The sequence below is a fragment of the Rhamphochromis sp. 'chilingali' genome (genome assembly GCF_963969265.1).
Source record: "Rhamphochromis sp. 'chilingali' genome assembly, chromosome: 9".
NCBI lineage: Eukaryota > Metazoa > Chordata > Actinopteri > Cichliformes > Cichlidae > Rhamphochromis > Rhamphochromis sp. 'chilingali'.
In genome coordinates, this window is record NC_137936.1 from 4,951,660 (window position 1) to 4,977,064 (window position 25,405).

Here is a 25,405-nt window from a genome sequence, read left to right on the forward strand (position 1 = left end):
CTGGGCCGAACAGATTTAATGCCCAAAGATTTGTACAGCATTTTACTGTGCGAGATATGAATGATGTTCTGTAGTTGGTCAGTATCTCTTTCGGGAATCTGATTTGAGAGATGACCCGAAACAGCACCTGCGCCACACTCTTTGCAAAAATGGTGCGCAGTGAGACTGCTTTGGGATTTGGCTTTATATAATCCACCAGAACTAACACAAAGCCATGTCCATGTGCACTCCAGTCCATGCTAATATGCTTAAATGGGATCTCCATTAACGGTAATGGGCGCAGCTTAACCAGGTAAACCAGCTGACATTCCGGGCACAATGCGCACCATCAGGGAACAACTGGGTGTGTTCCTTCTCTGTGCGAGTGTCACGACTCACTCGGTAAAGCCAGTCATGAATTAATTCAAAATGCGGGTAGGTCAGCGCTGCTTCAGGGCGCATCAAGTCATCATAAATTTTTATCATTCTGTCAAAGGCTGAGCGTAGGCTGTCGTCACGAGATGCCCAAGTGGAAAATCTTCTGAATCACTGAGAGATGGCAACACCACTTTTTCTACTAAACAAAACTAATACTTACACTAAAATATCCTTTAGTTAACCAAATTGAAGATACTGGCAGCCATAACAGATCCATATAATTTATAGTTTCAAAAATACAACATGATAGCCAAAATGCTAATGCTCATGTATGTATGATCTCCAAACCAATGGGTAATATTATGGGGGCTATATCTACCTTTTATCTGGCTAAGGATGTTTGTCCCTGAAGTGTATCCTGCCTTTTTGACTCTAATGGGAACAACATTTACAAAATGAACATCACCATTAACATCATCAGACAAAGTGTTTGCTAAGGTCAGAGAACAAGGGTAATCTTCCTTCTCTGAGACTTCTGCACTCAACTGACACCAGTTCAACTGCTTATTAACGATATCTAAAGAAAGCTCATCTAAATACATGTAAACAAACTTACTAGCATTTTTTGTAGAACCCCGAACCACTGAATATGATCTTTAAAAACAATTGTCAGCACAGAAATGTAATATTTCCATGTTGATGCAAAGACCTGTTTTAGGCTCTTTAACACTGAACTAAGAGCATCTCATTCTTCTTTTCTCTATTAACTAGCGCTGGGCGATATGGCCCAAAATTCATATCTCGATATTCTTTAGCTGGATGGCGATACACGGTATATATCTCGATATTTTGTTAAAGCCATAAAGTAAGAACAAAAAGAGAGTTCTTACTCTCACTGTGTCCCAGATGTCACACAGGCTCTTTTATTAACATACAGCACAGATGTACATGAAAAAATTAGTCAGAAATAAATTATCAGCATTTATTAAATAATAATTATCCATAAATAAAATAAAGCAATGTTGTTTTTGTATATAACAAAACACTCACAATTGTGCAGTCAAAATGTAAACTAAACGCTGAGCATAATAACAAAGGCAGATTTTGCAGCTGCTCTGTTCCCAAGTTCTACTGCGTGACTGACAGCCTGGAGTTTGAAATCCGCTTCCTAACTGTGTCTCTTACAGGTGCCATTTGTTGTCCTTATACGCACACAATACGGTAATATTATGTTGAAGCACAGTATGCATGTCTTGCGAGGCTCCTGTCTACGCCAGTCATAATGCTCCGACAATCCATCAAGTGGTGCGGCTTCGTAGCTTAGCAAAGTCGTACTAAAACATTTTTGACAAATTGCTGAGCGCCGTGGACCACATAAAATCGGTTCGCGGTCAGTAAGCACAACCAGAATTCCTACATAAGGCACATCGTCGATTTTTGAGAAAATGAAAGGATTTTAGTGTACGATTATAATCCGAAAAATACGGTATATTTTTTTTGAGTTTTGTAAGTTGATTTGTTTTGGGGCAGGAAGCTGGGAGACTTCGCGGTCTCGGATACAGCACGCAGTTTCACACACTCTTCATTTTGCACTTCATGCCGCTGTTGTAAACTGTGAAAATACTAGTAGTGCTAGCTGCACGGCGTTAACGAGCTAACCGCAAAGCTAACGCGTTGACGCCGTGCAGTCCCACAAATGGGGCGATCCACGGTAACTCGTTAACGGAGATTTGCCGCGTTAATACAGTTACGACGTTAATGATGTTTTAACGAGAGTAACGCTGCAGCACTAAAATAGTAATCTCAAAATGGTTTCTTTTTATCAACCAGCTCCTCTTTGATAGCTGCCGTGTCCATCTTGTCTTTGCCTGCAGGTGAAGCAATAGGGGAGTTATGTTCAGTGAAGGAGAGAGGCGAGGCAGAGTAACGTTGCGTAGAGACAAAAGTGGATGAAAGAGAGGCAAACTTGCGGTTCCACAAGTGTAATTATAATGTAACTGTCACATCTCATATCTCGTATAAAAATATATCGATATATTTAAAAACTCGATATATTGCCCAGCCCTACTGTATCTCAAGTAGAACAGTGACAAATTAATCCAGCTGGTGATGAAACCTTTCTCCCAGTCAAATAAACTACTGTGTAATAGTGGAGGTGATGTTCTGTTTAGAGCTCACAGTGGGGAATAAAAACTAAACCAGTTATAAAGTGAACTGTTGAGGCAGTCTCCAATGAGAGCTTCTTTCAGTGTTTTCCTGATGAAATATATAGAGGGAATTACAGCAGTGAGTTATGAACATGCATTGTTCCAAGGTTATTCACAAAGACTTCATTACAACTCTGCAGAGATTTACATAGATTTGAGAGTGTGTTAATGAATTTTTATTGTTGTACTTCTTTAACGACAGAAGCAAACTTGACAATAAACGCTTAAATCCGTGTATATTGTTTTCTGCTGGCAACGTGGACCTGCTGTGAGGCGATAAGAAATGGCAAAACCACTTGCTGTCATGATCGGCTTTGCGCTGTGATCGCAACCAACATGACGGGGGGGACGCATGGACACAAGTGCTCTGAGGGTTTGTGACTACAGATACAGAGTGCTATAACTGCCACTCAAGAAAAGTCAGTCAGGGGACAGCAGAGATTGTTGTCAGTGATATGTGGGAATAAGCATCATCACGAAGACAGGGTAGCATCTGATAATTGGGCGTGGGACTCAATGGCAACAAAGCAACATGGCCTTAGTAATGAGATTAATGATGTTGTGTTAGGTCTCGTTTCACTAAGGAGAGGATTATCTCGGAGCAGCCCTCCTAAGGTGAAGGAAAGGACAATTACTCTGAAACAGATTCACCAGACCATTCCCTTTCTGGCTGTAAACAAAATAATGTTTCAAAGCTGGGTCAGGGCTCATTCCCACAGACAAAAAAGCTATTTAGTCAAAAGCTCCTCCAATCAGTATAATAGAGAAGACAGTAGCTTTTAGCTTGAGTATTGCAGGGTGATCTTCAGGGCTCTGTCAAGTTGCAAGTTCTCAAAAACCTCGTGGTGATTATAAATATACTCCCTGTATATGACCAAGCAGAGCACATAATGATGGTTTGCTTTAACACGGGTGTTTTCTAAATGAATTTTCCTGAACACTGCCCTCACTGAAATAAGGAAAGTCATCCATTAAAGATAATTTTTGGACAGTATGAGGGTCTTGCTTAAATGATGCAGCACTTCTCCACACAATCTCTCTCTGAAAGCTTACAATGCCAGAAATGTTTGTGAAGATGGAAAGAATGGAAGAAGTTTGATGTAAGCACCAAACTGTTCTTTCCAAATTACAAATATGACGTTGCCTGGTCCGGCTTCTGCCTGTGCTACGCCTGGTCCGGCCACAACAACTGTCGTGAGGGCGTCAGCTTCTCACACTGCGCACACGCAAACATATAAATGTCGGTGAAAAAGATTGATTGATTGATTGATTGATTGATTGATTGATTGATTGATTGGTAATTTATTTCAACATGTGAACAATATACAAGTACATTTAGAAAAGAAATAAGAGAGAAAAAAAATACTATACAAATTACATACAAAAAAACATTCTGATTAATTTACATGTTGAAAGGGAGTGGGAAGAAGTATACACTTATTTAATCCCACCCCTGTCCCATAAATTATCAGTGAATATTTAGTCAGCTTCCTTACTGATATAATTTGTAATAAAAATAGTGAACAGATTTCTGATATACTATATACTATAATATCACATCATGAATTTTTTGTTTGTTTTTAAATAGAGACATTCACTTAATTTAAATATTTAAATATTTTCCTTTTCTTTATAGATCGAGAAGATCATATTTTTATAACTCTTTTTGAACAGTTTTATGTTTGGACATTGCTTTAATTCCATATTCAGTTTGTTCCATAGTTTCACTCCTTGAACAGAAACACAAAAGCCTTTTCTTGTAGTACGTACCTTCATTGTTTTGAAGTTACAAAAACCCCTTAAATTATAACTTCCTTCTTTCAAAAAAAACATACTCTGAATATTACCTGGCACGGCAGATGGAGAGATGGAGCAGCACGGCAGTGCAGCGTGTGATCTGGACACAAGCGATGGAGGCACAACTTGTAGAACTTTGGAAAGCTCATCCGAGCCTTTTCGATGTGGCCTCACAAAATTATCACGACCACAACAACCGTGAAAATAGTTGGATTTACATTGCTGCTCAATCACAGCTGCTTGATCAATGTTTTTCATTAGCAATTTAGCAAAGTTGATGGTGGTGGTGTGTCTGTGTGAGTGAAAGACAGAGAGAGAGAGTGACAGATTTTCTGTTATAACCTTCATTTTATGGACGCACAGTTTGAGCACTCGGGTCGCATCAGGCCGTATACTGTGAGACCCTGCATCGTGACCTATGAACTTCTAACCCCTGCGTGTCAATCGTACAGTTTGAGCAGGAGCTGAATTGCGTGACTGAAAAAATCGCACAGTGTAAGCCCAGCATTAGTAGTGATGGGATTTCCGGCTCTTTTTAGAGAACCGGCTGTCCAAAACACATTTCTAGCGTTAACTGAACTTCCAAAACAGAGCTACCTAGAGCACTTAAATTACACAATTGAAAGCATGAAAGCATATGTGTATTGTTTGTGTATTTATACACAAGCACTCACATATATTCAAATAATTCCAAAAAATGTTAATTTACCTGTTACTACCACACACCAAATCCGGTTGGTACTTCCTGGCTTGTGTAGCCACTAGGTAACAAAAGCTCAACACTGCTCCTAGCATTTTGGAGCACTTCTGTTGTCTTTTGTACGTGTTTTGGAGTTTGTACATGCTTGGGGGTTTGTATGTGCTGTAAAATATACTTTAAATATACATTAAATGTATTTTTATTTATTCACTCCACATAAAATGTAATAAATAAATCATATAATACAAAAACCAACTATTTACATTTCAACTTTTAACTATTTAAATTTTCAGCTTTTTCCTTTTAAACAAATTTAAAGTGAAACAACACAAAACACTGCAAACCACAACACAATTAAATATAAATTAATATATGAAAACAAAAAGAACATGCATATTCTCTGTCATATGGACCTGCATGAATAAACTTTCTGAATCCTTTATCATCTGCAACTGAAAATAGTTGTGGATGATTACTATACCTTTCTAATGTGACGTTGTTGTCCCTGGCTCTCTTTCTCTCTCTCTCTCCCTCCCGCTCTGTTCCTGTGCTACTGCGAGTGTAACTATCGCCCCTCCCCCCTCTTCCCAGTGCAAAGCACATGTCCCGTGCAGAGTGAAGCAGAAAAAAAGTGCGAGAGAGGGTGAGAGAAAGAAAAAAAAAACCACGGCTCACGTCGCTCACTTCAAAGAGTCGGCTGTAAGAGCCGTTTTGTTCGCGACCGACACATCACTACTGCTTAGAACGCCTTTGTACAAAGGCTAGTCTTGTTTTTCATTAGGATATGTATTATCAACACATGCACCACTGCCAGTGTTGGGGAGTAACGGAATACAAACCCAAACAAAACACACATTAAGAGGCTCTAATGTCTGTGTCTCAATCTCTCGGCCCATGTCACCTCTACTTGCGGCCCGCAATATGACGTGAAGAAATATTTGAAAAAATTATTCACAAAAATTATTTAATATGAAGGCAATAGGCATCAGCCTAAAGAATGCTGCAGGGAGAATGGACTGTCATACCAGTTAAGTGTCTGTGAGCGAGGGAGGGAGAAAAAGGAGAGTGGAAAAGTACGAGTTGTCACCGTGCAGAAACGGGAAATGGAAGCATGCAAATATAATAATAACCTGCAGCCAAGAAGAGTGCCTGATGAGCCCAGTTGTAAGTAAGCCGTTAAGACTCGACTGTACACTGTGTTCGTGTTTTTCTCTGAAACAATAAGTTCCTTTGGAGCAGCCTTTCAACGCCTCTCTCTGTCTCTGCTAGCAAAGTTGACCCAGACAACAAAGTAAAGCTAGTTTTCAGCTACGAGTCCGACACGAACCCGACGTATTAGCCAGAGGTCCCTTTACTACGGTTCGGAGCTGCGGACCTGTTTTATATACGCGCGGAATAGTTTTCTATAGAAGATCGCTGCGAAAAGTGCAGCCTTACCTAATGTCCACCTACTGTTACTCATTTTATATTAAGATCTAGTTGCTATTGGTATGGTATTGAGTAACGTAACGGAATATGTTACAAAATACATTTGGGGCATGTATTCTGTAATCTGTAGTGGAATACATTTTAAAAGTAACCTTCCCAAAACTGACCACTGCAAGGATGCTGTGTCTACAGATAAACCTGAATATTATGCAACACTAATAAGGTCTGGTGAAAGGAATACTTGGACTTTTTTCTCTACTATAAACAATATTGTTTGACAACTTGACAAATTTTTAATAGTAATATGCCAACAGCTGAGTCTTCTAGGTAATATATTGAATGATCCCCCTTCTCTTCTTTCTAGCTTAAACTCCTGATTGTTGAGGAAATATTGGAATTTATTAAGAAATGTAAACTTTCCACTTGTTATTTTAACCCACTTCCCACTCATGTGGTTAAATCCAGTTTGTCCTCTCAGTTTCTTGCCTTTTACTGGCATTAACACAGATTAGGGAAAACCTAATCACTGGCTTTGTTCCTTTACCCCTCAAAACAGCTGTGATAATTCCAGTTCTTTAGAAACCAAGTGCAGACGCTTTCAGTGAAAATAATTATGGTCCTAGTGCTAGTTTACTTTTGCTTTCAAAAATGTATGAAAAAGTGTTGCTATGCAGATTTACCTCACTCACCTTAATAATACTTAATTTCAGTATGGTTTTCAGAGACAGCCCTGGTCAAAATCACACGTGGTCTACTGATGTAAGCAGACTCTGCACTCCTAACTATACTTCCTTTGACATAATCGCTGATGATATTTTCTTGAAGAGACTAGAATCTATTGTTCCATTGGTACTTTACATGCCTGGTTTAAAACATGCCTCTCAGATCACAGTCGTTATGTACAATTAAAATATATCACATGTGTGCTAATTTTCTCACATTAGTAACAAAACATAATAATAATATTATATTTTCAGTTGTGTAGTTTTAGTTGGTAATGCACATCCTTTACAGTTAACAATAATGGTATTCTTGTAAATGCTCAACTCAAAACATATCATATTAAACCTTTTGAATATTATAATTTGGTTCTATCTGCTCTCTGTCTCTTCTCTCTCCGTCTTTAAAGCCATGGTAAATGGACTGGTTCTTATACAGCACTTTTTTACTCTACCTGAGCACTCAAAGCACTCTATACAGCTTACCTCATTCATTTATTCATACAAGCACTTTTTCTATGCTTTTTCTATTGAAGTGCTTTATATCTAACATTTACACACAGTCATAATCCGATGGCTGCATCAAAGAGCAGCTTGGGGTTAGCATCTTACCCAAGGATATCTGACGTGCAGACTGGACAGGGATAGAAACACCAACCTTCTGATTCATAGATGACCTACTCTACCTCCTGAGCTATAACCACCCCATGAGGTTATGATTTGACATGGAATTTGCTGATATTGGATTTCTGGTGTCATTGTGGGCTATTGATGCTCAGTCCATCTCATGATACACTGAGCATTTCTTCTTCACCCACCTCTTTTCAGTCTCTGTGTATAACTCTATTTATACACCACTATTGCATTTAATCATTGGTAATTATTAAACCCAAGCTCTCTGTCACCCACAGTGTCCCTCTGGTCCTGTCTCCCTCCGCTCTCTTCTCTTTCTGCTTACCGGTAAGCGTTCATAATAGATGACTGGCTCTCCCTTCGCCTGGTTCTGCCAGAGTTTTCTTCCTGTCAAAAGGGAGTTTTTTTTTCCACCCACCGTCACTGCTCATATTCAGTCATCTGATTGTTTGGGTTTTCTCACTGTTAATGTACGGCATTTTCTTTGCAGTTATATAGTGCCTTGATGTGACTGTTAATGTGAATTATAGCAATAAAAAATGTTTCAAATATATATACTCACATACATTTAGTATATTTCACACAAATCTTACGTAAAAAGAGATGCTGTGTTTAACTTAGTCACAGATACATTTAAAAATAACATGTAATTGTTTTCATTTTCATGGTGCAAATTGGCTGCTCTTTAGCCATCTGTTGGATGGGATGCTGTCACATAGATATTTTAGTTTAAGGATATTTTTTATTTCTCAATAGAAATCTACTAAAACCAGTCATGTTTTCAACTGCAGTTACAAAATTATTTTTCAGAGGTCTTTAACCCTTTACAGCCGATCGGAGCGGGCACGCTGTTTTGCGTAACTATTTTTAAATCCCGGTAGCTCTGCAACCACGTAAGCTAGCGCAATAATTTTTTTTGCATATGAAACTGGAGGAGTTGTACTTACATCTTATGCCATCAGCTTGTCCTAGGTCACAGTTTCCTTCCACATATAGCTTTGCAAAAACTGCATAAAAATCACTTGCAGCAACAAAAACATGATATTCCAGAAACACGCTTCGCCGATCCATCAGCTGTTTGTAACACTTCCTACATCCATCAGCGCGAACTATCACATGACCGCATGACCTGCCCGAAACCGGAAGTGACGTCGTTTTGCGGAAATGTAGTTTTTTACGATCGGGGCTTTATGAGCTTGTGTTTTACTTGTTATGTGTTTTAAAAAGTTATGTTTGAGTTTATGACTTTCTGTGTCGTTTCTGGGATGCTTAGGACTCATATTGCACTGCTGGAAATAGTTTATTTTGATGCATATGCTGTTATTTTGCAAATTTGCACTATAATATTTATTTTCGTTTTTCCTGCAGTATATAAAAATTGGTGTATTTCAAAAATAAAACCATGAAGACACTCAAAATAAATTTCCTGTGGTGGGAAACTAGTTTGTGTAACTTTTTTGTATTTACAGGTTTGAGGGATAAGCCTCTTAAATTTCTCTAATTAGAAATATATGTTAAAAAAACAAAAACGATTTTCAATTTTTTTGTAGTTTATTGCACTTTTTTGCAATTTATGTAATTACTATGCACCTAATGCAGACATATTATTAAAGTTTGGGCTATAATGGTTGTATTGATGTATAGCAACTTGAAATGCTCCCAAAAATGGCTCCACAGCATGTAAAAATATAATATAAGCTCTGGCGAACTTGGTTCTATGGTAGGTCTTAAAGGGTTAATACTAGCAAAGCAGGTAGAAATTCAACTAGCAGCTTTGCTAATCTAAAAGATCCCAGATCAGCTGCCTGACAGTGATGTAATCAATCACAGTTGCATAACAAAATAATCAGTGCCAGCAGGAAAGTCCCTCAGCTCATGCAGTCAAGCATATAATAACTAGAAAGTGATAACTGCTCATCACACTTCATGTTCTGGACTCATTTGACTAAAACAACAAATGTGAAAAAACACCAACAGCTCTGATGAAGCTTAAGTTGCGCATACATTCATGACTCAAGCTAGTGCAGCAACAATTAAAAACAGTAAAAACCATTGTGTTAAAAACAGTCGCAACATCATTGTTGCAGTCACACACAGACAAACGTTCCTTTATTGTGTATTTATGGACAGTTTGCACATTAATGATTTATCATTAGCAACAAGAATGATTCATTGACTGTAATAAAACCTCTCTGATTTGTATTATTTGGAAAACAAATGAGCATGAATAAATAATGAAAGGTGAATAAATTCGGTTGTTATCATTTTTTTCTTCCTTCCAGTGACTGAACTTGCTGTATACATTATAAATCAAGTCATCTAGCAAAAACATATCCTAACTTTATAAAATATGGGTTTTCAGTCCAGTATCTTCAAAAGCATCCTAAAGGAAAAATAAACCAGTAGTGAAATGCCACTATAATACATATTCATGAAATATCATGAGGTTCTTCTAATAAAAACTGACATCAACCATCTAGAGGAAAAACCTACCAAGGTACACAAAAAAAGACATTCTCCTGATGGCTCGGGGGGTATAAATTAGGACTGATTATGTACTTTTTCATAGTGTCTCGAAATAAACATTCTACTTACATGTTCTTCTTAACCTTTCCCTCAAACACTGAGGTAAACAGTGTGATCACATTTGATCAGAAGTAACACTTTATTTTACAGTTTGCGTAGCTTATGTGTATTATATCCCATTATTGAAAGACAGAACGCTGGGATACAGATTTATCGCACTGAATAGTGTCAGTGCTCAATCCCAGGAGTAAGTTTCACTGAACTAAACACGCTTTGTAGCATTTTGTTCATGAACTGCCAAAATAGTATGAGGGCTTCCAGTTGTAACACACCCAGTAAAATATTATTCAGAAGATACAGAATTTGCAATTTTCACCCTAATATTTAATTTCAATTGCAAGCTATAGTAACTTATTACTGGAATACTAGTTAAGGGATTATTTAAGTACAAAATATAAAAATGTACAATATGCTTAGTAATTTTCATTGTCATTTATGGGGAACTTTGAGATCGACCTGATCAGGACTACAAACATTTGTTGTGTGTAATGGTGGTAACAACATGGAATAGATTTAGCTAACATTGGGTGCTCAGTATTTGGGACACTGACACCCATATTCAGTAAACAGGTGTTCTCTTATGTGAAAACGGAAATCGGCAAATATATAAATTTGTGCTACATTTATTTCACAAATGCATGTAACTTATTTTGCATTTTGTAGATTTTTTTCTTGCTAACAGATAAATATCTGCTTAGCACTCTCCTTCATTAAACATAGCTTAACAGCTCTGTGAACTGGCAATAAAAAACAAATTTATTTTTTAAAAATGAAAAGGAACAATGTCTCTATAGTGTAGTGGTTTAAATGTTTACCTAAAAAGCAAAAGTTCACTGGTCCCGGGAGGATGCTCTTTGGGTTTTTTTCAGAAAGTGTATCTGGTATAAAACCTCTGCCAAATCAAACATGGAAATCTCCACTATGGTAATCACGCGTGAATAAGGAAGCAGCCTAAAATAGTTTTACCGTGTAAGATTTAATGGTGAGGTAGCACATTGCAGCTGACTCCTTTGCTGTCCTACAGATGAAAGCCTCACTTCAATGCAAAAAGCCAGAGTTAGGTTTATCCATTCATGGCCTTGTAACTTGGCAGGCCATGTGAAAGATAACCCTTCCACCTATATAAATAAGAAGTGGTCTAAAACTGACACGTTTTTTAAAATAACTGCTGTATTATAAAGTTGTAACCTCTGGGAAATTAAATTTGAAGTCACTGTGAAGTCGGAAAAAATTGGATCGCTCTAATATCTCAGGAAGAACGTTGAATTCCCAGCTTTAGGACAGCTAAAAGTAAATTTACAGCCTGGTGCTTTTATGACAGCTTCTCCTGTCATAATGTGTTAATCTGGATACTGATGTTAGAGGCATAGCCACTTTGATTTACAGGTGTACTGTCAGTACACTCGTAAATCCTCACCTCCTCTAATTTTTTTCATTGAACTGGACTTCTTGGCCATGTTTGTGCTGTCGATGCCCTTTGTAGCATTTTATTTTATTTGGTAAATAATATGGCCTGCTGTGGTTTACATCCTGCCTAAGAAATTTGTACTCCAGTTTTGTTGAGGGAACTTCTAGTATTTTATTAGTCTGCTACTAATTAGCAGATACTGTGGGTTGCAAGCATAGACTCTCTGAATGCAACTCGCTAACCAAGCCTAATACCCTTAACCTCTATTTAACCACACAACCCTTTATGTAAATGTTCTAATTTCTGGCTCCAAAAGCAACACAGCAAAATGCTAACTTTGAGGCATCAAAATGTTCAGAAACCAATGAGTGTCATGTATCATTTATATACAACATGTGCTTACAGGCCACTAATGAAATCCTAGGTTTAAAACCTCTATTTCAGTTCCGCCTATAGACTCCAGTAAATTTGACACACTGACCCATTCAAGCAACAATAAAACATAGTTTTGTTTCAGGAAATATTTGCTTTGATATCCTACAACATATGTTGTAGGAAAAGTACAATAAGATGAAAACAGACTTTAAAACCATTGGCATGAAAACAGTTCGACGCTTACTAGCTTGATCTCACATTCTTGCCAAGTGAACTTAAGAAGTAAGGTCAATTCATCAACCTGCTGTTCTCAAGGTCATTACAAACTAAACGGATTCATCTTGCGTCACATTTACACCTGATTTGAAATGAATTTCAGATGACAGTGCACTTGGAATAAATATGCCCAAATATACTTAAAATACATCCGATTTATAGCATTTACCACACCATAAAAATGGCCAGCATTGCTTAATATTATGCACATGGAATAACAGTGCATAATATTTCAACATATTTTCTTTTCTGCTTTCTGACGCAGTGAAGAAAAGACTGAAATAAATCTCATAAGCAATGTCTTTACTGTATAACCCCAATAAATGTTAGATTTCTCTTCTACTTCTTGGGTTTATTAATGTTTTACTTCATTATTTCCTTATTATTCTTTAAAACAGCTAACTTTTGAAAGGACTGGAGGAAGATCTAGTTGCAGTTGTGGCTGCAAAGAGATCTGTGACACAACTGCAAGACCTCTACAACACAGAGAGATTGTAGAATAAAGTGCACTGTAACTGAATCACACACATCTTCCGAGTACAATAGTTGTGCGCCGTGCAGCTTCAGACTGGGCAGAGGGCTCTTGGGCTCTCCTGGGGTCATTCATCAAGGTTGGGCGGTGGAGAAATGTGCCTGTTGTTGGTATTAATAGCCCGAGGTGAAATAGGTCCTCTACACTGCGGAGGCGATCTGGCAACTCGGGTGAGCCCTATTTCACTTTGCTCAACTTTTTTTTTGTCCCGGCTCGAGCTTCATTGTGGACCTCATTCTTTTCAAGCTTCTCAAGCGCCATCGAAACATTTAAACCCCCCACCCCCACTTACTACATCACTCCATCCACTCTTGCTATTGCCTGGTTCCGCAAATCATATTTCTCTGGTAAATTCATGATTGATAAATTATTTTCTCTTTGTAGAATACAATAAAATCATTTGTGCTAATTAAGGCAGTCTTTTCATTTACAAACAAGACATTTAAACTCAGAAAATTTAATTGGGTTGGGAAAAAAAACAAAATAAAAGGTTGGACTTTTCCCAAAGAAGTCATTATTTACTTGTTCTGTCAGTAAAACTTTTCACATTTTGTTCTTTCATCTCTTGAAGAAAAGTCTTGGAAAGTTCCCAACATCTCCCAGTTTTCTGATCCTTTTATTTCCAGTGGAGTCCCTCGTGACCTTTTAGAAGCCTGGGTTTCCAGATTTTAGCAGAGAAACCACGGCATTGGAATTATACGTGCACCGACGGCACACTCTTGTTGAGGACTTGCGCCCTCATCAGCTGGACGCTGGTCATGATCTTCTTCTGATGGCCCATTAATGTCACCCCGAGCCTCTGGATATCCCTATATGGCACACACACAAAAACAAATCAGATTTGAAGATTTATGAAAGTTGGACTCTACAGGCCCCAGTTAGTGTGTTAAAGTTTATGACATGTGATCAGGAAAACAACTGAACAACTACAGCTTGTTTAGAAGGTTTTCCAAGACGAAGCCTCTTCTCTCTAAAATGAACATGGCAGCACAGCTTGGTTTGTGGATTCATACCAGCAGTTTACTTTCAACAGAATCCCAATCAACAAAATTTGGATATTAAAATTAAATAAAAAAAGATATGACATGGCAGAGCTCAGTGAGCCTTACATTACCCTAGTGTTACTATATAAGGGACTATCGTAATTGTCGGGCTATAAGCCGCTACTTTTTGCACAAGCTTTGAACCCTGCGGCTTTTAGTCAGGTGCTTCTTTTCTATGGATTGTCCATGATTTTCGTGATATCATAAGAGGATTTGTTTTGTTTGTTCCGCTGTTGTACGGCACTAGGTTGCCTGGCGGAAGGACGTGATCAGACACACAGTATCGGGGTTCAAGAGTGGTATGTTGGTCACATGTCCGTCCGCCAAGTAACGTAGTGCCGTACGAAGTAGCGCGAAAAACAAACTTCAAAGTAGTGGCTAATGTATGTACAAAACAGGATGCGCTCAGGTGCGCTTTGTAGTCTGGAAAATACGGTAATTCCATCAGCTGCAAATATTATAACGCCTCATACTTGAGATGGCCTTTTTTTGGATATACACTAATGGACACTCAAGAAATTGGTGTGAGAGAGTCTGAGCGATTTAGTTTCATATTATAGGAAAGCTGTGCTAATGTAGTTTGATGCTAGCTGAAGGACAGGCTTGAAGGCTGGGTGGCATAAGTTCCTGACCCCTGGGTCAGATTTGTGGGAGGTTTTAATATGTGTTCGACTGAGCTCAGAGGCTCATGGGACAGAAGAATGGAGATGATAATCAATAAGTGTTATAATATAACATATTACCTCTTTTCTGTGCACAAGCTATGCCATTCTATGTCCTGTCCAGCAGTTTAAGGTCTGTGTGAGGTGATTTTCTCTCACATTAGCTGGTAGAGATTGTAGAGCACCTACACTACTACTACTACTACTACTACTACTAATAATAATACATTTTATTTGAGGGCGCCTTTCAAAAACACAAGGTCATCTTACAAAAGAACAACATTAATAAAAGAAGCAATAGTCATAAAATACATAAAATAAATTAAAATTGCAAAGCAGAACTCTACAACAGGTAAAATCAGCACTAAAGCTGATTTTACTACATCTAACAGCTCACTACTGCCTCTGAGCTGCTGAGACTTCCCCAGGAAGCGCTTACCCTTGGTTCATGCTTATGACGTGACCCAGAGTGTGGTACCCCCCAGCTGCAAAGTGTTCCTTGTAGCGGCTCATCTTTATGGTGTCCAGCCACTCATCTACTGAGTTACAGCTGCTGAAGTCAGGGATAGCTCTCTCCATCAGTGTAGGACTGTTTAAACTGCAGCGAATAAAGACAGATGGCAGTGGATCAGAAGTGGAAGAGACAGGAAGATGTATCGGAAGACAAAAAGGCAGCTTGAAAAGGAGAGGAGTCAAAAAGTGAGCAAGGGGGAGAATCCTGAGGGAAAAGGGGCTTTTGAAATGCACGAGTATGTGAGACAGGAAATCGATAGCAGTTAAAATGATTGAGAAGAGGTGGTTACCGTGGTTGCAGGATGGCTGCTTTGGGTAGATTAACACAGGGAGAAATGTTTAACACTCCTCCTGCTTCTCTGCCTCTTAATATTCCTACTGTTTCTCTCACCTCACAGTGTCATGCACCATTGACTCCATAGGACCTGAGATCTGAACTGAGCAATTTACACAGGTCTAGCTTTAGCCTGGGTGTCCTTTCAAACCTGCTCCCAGATTCACTATGGATCAATGTCAATATCACAGCGAGGCTTTTACTTAATGCACAGCGCGTCTATCAGAGATGAGCTTATTGGAAAACGAACATGACCGCTCACTTCATCTGCCAGACAACTTTGAGGGAAACTTTAGGCTGCAACTTTATCCCACCGCGCCCATGCTTGATAGCAGCGGGATGAGATTGGATTTACTCTGCTTCCCACACCAGGATGGTTACTTAGTAGCTTAACAGTCAGTCACCATATATGGTCCCGGAGATCATCTTCTCAGGCCCTCGCAGGTGGTGTCTTGCTTTGATTTGCAGTTTAATCCGCTAATCACATGAACCAATATTTGATTACATTTTGGCGAGCTGTCTTGCCAAATTAAATCAAAAAGACTCCTCGGCATGTGACATAATGCACTCATGTTGTGCCGCTGCAAATATGGATTTATTCCGTTGCCCACCTACCTGCAGAGTGTGTCCATAGATTTCAGGTTCTCTGGGTTGCGGATTAGCTTGTCAAGAACGGTGACTATCTGGCAAAAACGGGGCCTCTCGTTGCGATCCTTCTGCCAGCAATCCAGCATGAGTGTGTGTAGAGCAGCAGGACAGCCCATAGGAGCAGGCAGCCTGTAGCCCTCCTCAACAGATTTGATCACCTGTACATGTCCAGCAGAATATGCATAAGGCTACAATGTGTAGCATAAAAATAAACATCACATTATCTCTGGTCGCTAAATGGTATTTAAATCAGCAAACACCACTCACATCTCTGTTAGTGAGATTCCAGTATGGTCGCTCTCCATAGGACATCACCTCCCACATGACCACGCCATAACTCCACACATCACTGGAGGAGGAGAATTTCCTGTATGCGATGGCCTCTGGAGCTGTCCACCGGATTGGGATTTTTCCACCCTGCCAGGAAGACAAAAAAGTTCAAGCAAGGATACAGAGGAGATTTGGAGAAAAAATGTAAGACAGACCACATCCAGAGCTAAACGTTTCACTGCCATTGTGTCCGCAGAGCCTGTGTCCTGTCCCAACCCTAACACATCCTGCTATTGTACACACACACACACACACACACACACACACACACACACACACACACACACACACACACACACACACACACACACACACACACACACACACACACACACACAGATGGATATCCTAAATAAGCATCTTTAAGTGGGCTAAATAGATCAGAGTAAACTAACAAATGAAATGCTGAAATAGCTTAAAGTGTTGGGTAAATAGTTAAAATGGTCTAATAATACTAAATTGCTAAATACTATTTTTAATTGGTTGCCTAAAAGTAAAAAATAAAATGCATAAAAAGTTTATATATTAAATTGTTATAGTGGCAGTAAAAAAGTCGCTTAAAGTATTTAATGAGTCGCATTAATGGATAAACATAAATACTAAATCAAGTAGTGGGCGAAAGTGTAGTGCCACCCTTCATCACTTTTTATTTTGCTAGGAAAATGGAAAATAGTTTCAGCAATCTATTTTAAAAATGTGCAAACATAAAAGCACAGCCAGAGTTTCTACATTTCGAACAAACTTGAAATTCGATATTTGGTATGATGCACTTTTCCTCGTCCTCACAGCCTCAATTTGTTTAGGTACCCTTTCAAGCAATTTCTTTAAATACTCTTCAGGAATAGTTTTCCGGGATTCTTGAAGGTGCTTCCAAAAGCTCTTCTTTGGACCTGAGATCTGAACTCTGTCAAGATGATCTCTTGCTGCTTCAGTCATGTTAAGGTTGAGGCTCTGGGGAGGCCAATCCACGACTGATAGTGTTACACTGTATATTTTTCTATTCAGGTATAATTTTACTGCATTGGCAGTACATTTTGTATCGTTGTCATGCTAAAAATAGAAACAGAAAAGCAGTTCTATTCAGATGATACACAGCTTTATTCATTCATCAAGCCAGAATATACAAATCAATTAATGTCATTAAGGACAGGCAGTCCCTAATGACATAAAGGGCTCGATTACCTGTAAGTTCTTATTTCTAGATTCAGGCAAAACTGAGTTTATTGTACTCTTGAAACTATTAGAAAGATGGTGTCTAATCATTTTAGATGACATTGCTCCTGTAACTCTGTCAGGAGTCTTGGAGTTATTTCTGATCAGGATATGTCCTTCAGCATGCACATTAAATAAAAATGTGCATAGCTAAAATGAGAAATTCCTATCTCAGAGTGATGCTGAAAAACTAGGCTGGACTTATGTAATTCATTACTATCATTCACTCTAAAAGCTCCCTGAAAAGTCCTCAGTTAATCCAGAATGCTAGAGTGAGAGTACTAAATCTGCTAAATAATCTGGGGATAGAAAACAGGCAAATTTCTCCCATATTAGCTTCTCTTCCTTGGGTAACTGTTAAATTCAGAATTTAATTTAAAATCCTTCTCCTTGCATACAAAACCTTTAATTATTAGACAAAAACATTATAGCACCTTATTATCCTAAAAGAGCTCCACGGTCTCAGACTGTTGGCCTACTTGTGGTCTTAAAGTATTCAGAAGTAGTATGAGAGGCAGAGCTTCAGCTGTCCGGCTCCTCTACTGTGGAACCTGCTTACAATTTAGATTTAGGAGTCAGAGACTCTTACTCAACTACAATAAATTGACTAAATAGCTTAAATGAATGGATAAAAAGCACCAGAATTTAGTTTCAGTTATTAGATAAATGGATAAATAGTTTACTAATCAATAAAGGGTTAAATTGATAAGCTAAAAGTAATTTGAAAAGCTTGCAGTAGTTGTGGCAAGAAGTAGTTAGCCTGAATGTTTTTGATAGTTCTCAGCAATGAATAAATTGTTTAAATATAGTCAATTTAATAGATAAGTAGGTAAACATGTCATTAAAGGATAAATCAGTATCATGGTTAGCTAAAACAATAGATGCATAGTTTCAATCACTTGCAGTAGTAATTTGTATATTTTTGAAAATAGTTATTTAGCAGATCTATTTAAATAACGAGTGGTAAAGTATTATCAGACCTACATAATGATCATTTGAAAACACTTTACAGGAAAAAGTGAAACAAATGGAAGTGGTTAAAATAGACTAGACTTATAGGGTTATATAAGCTGGTGGTTTTTATCCGACAAGGCTTTGGGGGCTTTGTCTGAGAAAAGGATTGAGAACTGCTGCCCTAGAGCACCAATAATGTATATTAAAACACACATGAAATTTAGCTGTCATGTCATGAGTAACAGCTTTTGTGACCATTTTGAAGGAAAAAGTAGTGATGATGTGATTAGGGATTCTGCTAAGGGTTTCAGTATAATATAGGAAGAAACACACACACACACACACACACACACACACACACACACACACACACACACACACACACACACACACACACACACACACACACACACACACTTCCTTTAAGTAAAAGTGTCTATCTGTAGCTAAAACTTCAATGGGAGGACAGCATTTAAATACTAAAGCTACTTAAAGCCTGATCTGAAATGATATTTTAAAATCTTCAACTGTATTGTAGGATGTTAGTCAGATATCAAAAGTGAAAAGTAATGACATCAATAAAAGAGATTTAGCAACATAAAAAGAGCAAAACATTTTAACCATGGAAGGAACCTCTAGTTAAATAAAATCACTACTAAAGTAAAACAGATTCATAAATGAGCTACATGCCTGCTCACTGTTTAACAGCAAATGTTAATGAAAGCAGAAAATAACAGCACACACTAAAGGGCAACGATGTGTATGTGTATGTTCTCAGGACAAGAATAGACTTGCAAGTGTTAGCAAGTGAACTACTTGCATTGTACTTGATATTAAACTAGCACTTAATTAAGTTGACAAATGGATACATCACTTCCTAAACAAACAAATCACTCCCTGTGGGTAATTTTAAGCCTCTGAAGGTTACTCACCAAATATAGCCAATTACAGACACTCGGTGTTCTGCTAAACATTTAAAACAGGCCAAAGTTTCCGTACTTTCAATTCCTTCAAAGTTACTTTGCTGCCACCTTTGACTCCATAGAAGAGCTTTATACCTCCATAATTTCCAAGCAGTAATGTTTTAATCTTCAGCTACAATCAAGTGTTATTGTGACGCCATAATGTCTGTATATCACGATCCATAATCAGTTTCTCCTTCACACTGGGTGATGCTGTACATAATCACCTTGGTGTCTATAATCTGATTGCTGTGCTTTTACAGACTAATAGACACATGGGTGTGGATCTGAAAGCACTGGAATCTTTTACTTTTTTTTTTTAGTTAACACTCAATATATTTCTTTCAAACTGGTTTAAAATGAGAGTATTCTTTAAAGTAGCTCTTTCAGTTGACTCAAAATCCATTTGTACCGCCTAATAAAAAGTGTTTTAATTTCCAGCCTTTGTTTGTCGTGCTTCTACTTTCATTCTGGTAATTATCTGATATGTGAATATAATCAAGATATGTTTTTAAAGAACAAAATTCAGTGGCTTGTGCTGACTGAGTACAAATTTAAAGCATCATTTTAAACAATAAAGTTCAAATTGAAGAGCACTTTGTCAAGCACACAGCAATCAGAGGATCCATACATAAATGAAATACTTTATTGCTCAGAACAAAGCAATATTAACATGATATATATATATATATATATATATATATATATATATATATATATATATATATATATATATATATATATATATATTTATACAATATTTTTAGCAATGGTTGATTTACAAGAGTGATGAGAAAACCAGTATATATATATATATATAAAAAAAAAAAAAAAACACCCAGCACGCCCCTGCGGGCGGTTTTATCCTTCAAGCTCGGGTCCTCTACCAGAGGCCTGGGAGCTTGAGGGTCCTGCGCAGTATCTTAGCTGTTCCCAGGACTGCGCTCTTCTGGACAGAGATCTCCGATGTTATTCCCGGGATCTGCTGGAGCCACTCGCCTAGCTTGGGAGTCACCGCACCTAGTGCTCCGATTACCACGGGGACCACCGTTACCTTCACCCTCCACATCCTCTCGAGCTCTTCTCTGAGCCCTTGGTATTTCTCCAGCTTCTCGTGTTCCTTCTTCCTGATATTGCTGTCATTCGGAACCGCTACATCGATCACTACGGCCGTCTTCTTCTGTTTGTCTACCACCACTATGTCCGGTTGGTTAGCCACCACCATTTTGTCCGTCTGTATCTGGAAGTCCCACAGGATCTTAGCTCGGTCATTCTCCATCACCCTTGGGGGCATCTCCCATTTTGACCTCGGGACTTCCAGGTTATACTCGGCACAGATGTTCCTGTACACTATGCCGGCCACTTGGTTATGGCGTTCCATGTATGCCTTGCCTGCTAGCATCTTGCACCCTGCTGTTATGTGCTGGATTGTCTCTGGGGCATCTTTACACAGCCTGCACCTGGGGTCTTGCCTGGTGTGATAGACCCCAGCCTCTATGGATCTTGTGCTCAGAGCTTGTTCTTGTGCTGCCATGATTAGTGCCTCTGTGCTGTCTTTCAGTCCAGCTTTGTCCAGCCACTGGTAGGATTTCTGGATATCAGCCACCTCCTCTATCTGCCGGTGGTACATACCGTGCAGGGGCCTGTCCTTCCATGATGGTTCCTCGTCTCCCTCCTCTTTCTTGGGTTTCTGCTGCCTGAGGTATTCACTGAGCACTCGGTCAGTTGGGGCCATCTTCCCAATGTATTCTTGGATGTTCCTTGTCTCATCCTGGACTGTGGTGCTGACACTCACCAGTCCCCGGCCCCCTTCCTTCCGCTTAGCGTACAGCCTCAGGGTGCTGGACTTGGGGTGAAACCCTCCATGCATGGTCAGGAGCTTTCTTGTCTTTATGTCAGTGGCTTCTATCTCCTCCTTTGGCCAGCCTATTACCCCAGCAGGGTACCTGATCACGGGCAGGGCGTACGTGTTGATGGCCCGGATCTTGTTCTTACCATTCAGCTGACTCCTCAGGACTTGCCTGACCCTCTGCAGGTACTTGGTGGTTGCAGCCTTTCTAGCGGCCTCTTCATGGTTCCCATTTGCCTGCGGGATCCCCAGGTACTTGTAACTGTCCTCTATGTCTGCAATGTTGCCTTCTGGTAGTTCAATCCCCTCAGTTCTGACTACCTTCCCTCTCTTTGTTATATATATATATATATATATTTTTTTTTTTTTATTTTTATTTTTTTTTTTTAGGGGTGCAACGATACACAAAATTCACGGTTCGATTCGATACTTTGGTGTCACGGTTCGATATTTTTTCGATACAAAAAAAATGTTCATGCCTTTTTAATTTGTCATTTATTAAAATTATAAATATATATTTTAACTCAAAAGTACAGTTTTTAAATTTAATGTTGCTGAAACAAAAAAGTAATAAAAAAAATATATATCTCAGGGCTCGCAAAATTTCAAAATCTCTGGTAGCCCAAAATAAATTTAAGTAGCCCGAATAAAAAAGAGAGCATTTTTTTGATTGATGTTTTGTTTCCTTTATAATATTATACATTAAAGTATAATATTGTAAAGGAAACAAAACATCAATCAAAAAATTGTTGAAAAACAAATTACAACATTGTATAAAAATTACAATCATCAACTCAAATACTTGGTTCTAATTGAACAGAAATTTCTATGAACTTGTAAGAACTGTGTAGGACATGAATCAGTCTGTGTCAGATCCTGAATTTGAAATTTCCACTGAAGTCACAAGTAAGAGGCAAGTGGAACCAAGATCGAGGCCGTTTGCTTTTTGAAGTTTGCAAAGACTGCTAAATTGTGCCAGTGGTAGTTCACTCTTTGCAACATAGTACGCTGTTCTAAACAGATTTTTCAGGTTTATTTTTTGTATGTTATTTGCAATTGGTGTTTGTTCTGGGAAAGATATTGCAGACTGAGCAAAAATGCATTTCTTGCATTTCTCATGGGTTCTAATGGGGGCCTTTCTTAAAATGACTGGTCCCAGTAACAAAGGCGCTTGTCGACTCAGAAATCGAGAGAAAGCCAACAACACACCCGGCAGAACATTATGTTATTTACACGGGTGCACATAAGTGGTCCGCGTGTGCGCATTCGCTGTCAAAATAAAAGACGCGCACCAGATAAGAAGTTGCAGCGCGCGTTTGCGTCCATATAAAAAGCACTGTTTTTGTCCGCTAGAGTGGGATTTTCATGGCACATTCTGCACCACATCTCTGTGCGTTCATCATTTGTTTGAAGCCAGCTCACCTCCTGCAACCACTTTTCCGAGAATACGCGCTTCTTTTGTGGTTCGGACTCCTACTGACATTTCTTTGGAGGTGGAGGAACACCAAAGTAATTGCTTAAAGGAGCTTCTTCGACATCTTTAAGAGTTCTAAACAAATGTCTGTCCTCCTCCAGAAAATCTTATGTACGCAAACACGCGTTGCAACTTCATATCTTGTGCGCGTTTTTTATTTTGACAGCGAATGCGCACCTGCGGACCACTTATGTGCAGCCCTGGTTATTTAGCTCGTCATATTGCAGCCACAGAAATTCTTTTGTCCATGAAACCATAAAGCTGCACTTTCTTTTTGCCTTATAGTCTGATTTGTCATAACTTTTCCGTTTTGTGGTAAGCTTTTCTTTGGCTGTCACTTCTTCACCCTGACCTGTCTTATTTGGCTCAGCAGAACTGAAATATATATCCTGCTGCTTTTACACGCGCACTCACATAATGCTCAGCGATTCTCTGTGCGATCAACCTCTCACATGTTTAAGCTTGCTGCGGGAGGTTTCACTTGTCATGTTTGCGTAGTAAGCTAACGATTAATAAGACGATGTCAGAGGAATTGGTGCGCAAATTATCATCACTCACCAATCAGTGCTGTCGCTCTCTATACACAGTTCGCGCGATTGCAAAGTGAAAGCAAAAAACAAGCGCAAATTCAAACGCCATTTCAATATGTCACATATTGACAGTGGCTCATCGATGCCAATGACATAATTACCCAGCTACATTTCCGAAAGAATGCAAAAGCATTGACTTATATTTTTCCTTCCTACAATAGCGTGACGGGCAGGGCAGAGATAGATTTTGGTAGTCTGACTGGAAAAATCGCTAGCCCCGGGACGTCGGGCTACCGATTTTGCCAGCCCTGTATCTGATTGAGGAATCACTCATCTTTGGAAAAGAGAGTTTATTACAGAGAAATGGCTCTTTCCAAGATAAAAGCTATACTATACGCTTCTTCTGGGTTATATTCTCAGCAGCATATTAAACATATCAGGTCCCCATAAGGAGAATCATGTGCTAACGGCTGTCTAAGTGACTCGAGTAAAGTTTGTAGCATGCATGCTTGTTGTTTTTGTCTGCTTCCACTTGTCTTTGCACTAGGATGATGTCGGCGTAAATGTGCAGTCATATTCGTTGTGTTCCCACTAGTGCTGTCAGCGTTAATCTCGTTGAAATGACGTTAACGCCACAACAGGGCAAATCTCCGTTAACGAGCTACCCCTGATCGTCCCGTGCGTGGTGCTGGACGGCCAACACGTTAACGAGCTAACTGCGCTAACACACTAGTTCCCACCCATGTAATTGAGCATTGCGTGGCACATCCAACATACTGTTTTACTTTAGTCCATGACGCGCTTACCTTCAGGGTCATACGTCACATGAAGACCAAAATAGTTCCAAACGCCAGATCTGAATGAGGGTGGGGGAGGTTCAATTTGCCATGTTGCAAGGAGAGCTTAGCTTCTGTCTCGCTAGCTTGCCCTGCGCTCAGTGAATCTGCGGTCAACTACTCCGCCTAGGCTGCACTGTCGAGCACAGATCCACTGAGCGCTCAACACAGACAGCATCGTCAGAAGGAAAGTTGATAAAATAAATTACAAATGTTGTATTGTTCGATACATATGCGTACCGAACCGAAAGCACTGTATCGAACGGTTCAATATCGATACGAATATCGTTGCACCCCTAATATGTGCAATATATATATATATATATATGTGTATATATGTATATATATATATATATATATATATATATATATATATATATATATATATATATATATATATATATATATATATATATATGTATGTGTGTGTGTGTGTGTGTGTGTGTGTGTGTGTGTGTGTGTGTGTTGGTTTTAAACACCAATTATAGTTTAAGATGTGTTGGATAATGTATTTTCTACAGTTGTGGAGACAGAACAGACATGCTGTGATAATAATCTCAGAAGCTCGATGTGTTCATAAAAGTGTAGCATAGATATTTATCATTAGATAGTTAAAGGTCAGAATGTGATTATATTTTACTGAAGTTGATGCCTTGAGCAACACAATTAAAGGCGCTCCATCAATTTATTTGGGCATTTACACAAAACTGGGGCCTCAAAGGAATCAGCGGGAATCAAGATATACCAGCTTCTGGTGTGGTGCTAGTGTGGCTATTCTTTAAAAGCTGCAAGATCTTATGGGAGATAAGGCACAACAGAAGCATTTTTAAATAACGGCAGGACAAATTGTATTAATAAGCTGCAGATATAAACAGCTTTATGTTGTTAAACCTTTACATTTAGAATGAGACAACTACAACTGAGTTAAAAAGAAGGAAAAGTGAACCGTGATCTATGATCTCCATTAGCCTATACTCCACTGCTCCAGTTTTCACTGTCACTTATAAGCAAAATAAACATTATTAAGTTAAATGCATATT

At 38.8% G+C, this 25,405-nt stretch overlaps 2 protein-coding genes across 2 annotated transcripts in view; both read right to left on the bottom strand.

The window, feature by feature from the left end:
* Positions 1 to 8,979, bottom strand: part of LOC308402215 (uncharacterized protein) — a gene marked incomplete at its 3' end in the record, with an annotated part of 31,053 nt that extends 22,074 nt beyond the window's left edge. Inside the window, exon 1 of the mRNA XM_080890905.1 lies at positions 8,789 to 8,979. The remainder of the gene's footprint in view (positions 1 to 8,788) is intronic.
* A 971-nt stretch (positions 8,980 to 9,950) lies between these two features.
* The window catches only part of epha8 (eph receptor A8), a 147,670-nt gene continuing 132,215 nt past the window's right edge, over positions 9,951 to 25,405 (bottom strand). The window contains exons 17-20 of the mRNA XM_080892017.1: positions 16,486 to 16,635; positions 16,186 to 16,376; positions 15,163 to 15,321; positions 9,951 to 13,827 (exon numbers count right to left, since the gene is read on the bottom strand). Of these exons, the coding sequence (XP_080748143.1) occupies positions 13,713 to 13,827; positions 15,163 to 15,321; positions 16,186 to 16,376; positions 16,486 to 16,635 (615 nt within the window). The 3' untranslated portion in view covers positions 9,951 to 13,712. The remainder of the gene's footprint in view (positions 13,828 to 15,162; positions 15,322 to 16,185; positions 16,377 to 16,485; positions 16,636 to 25,405) is intronic.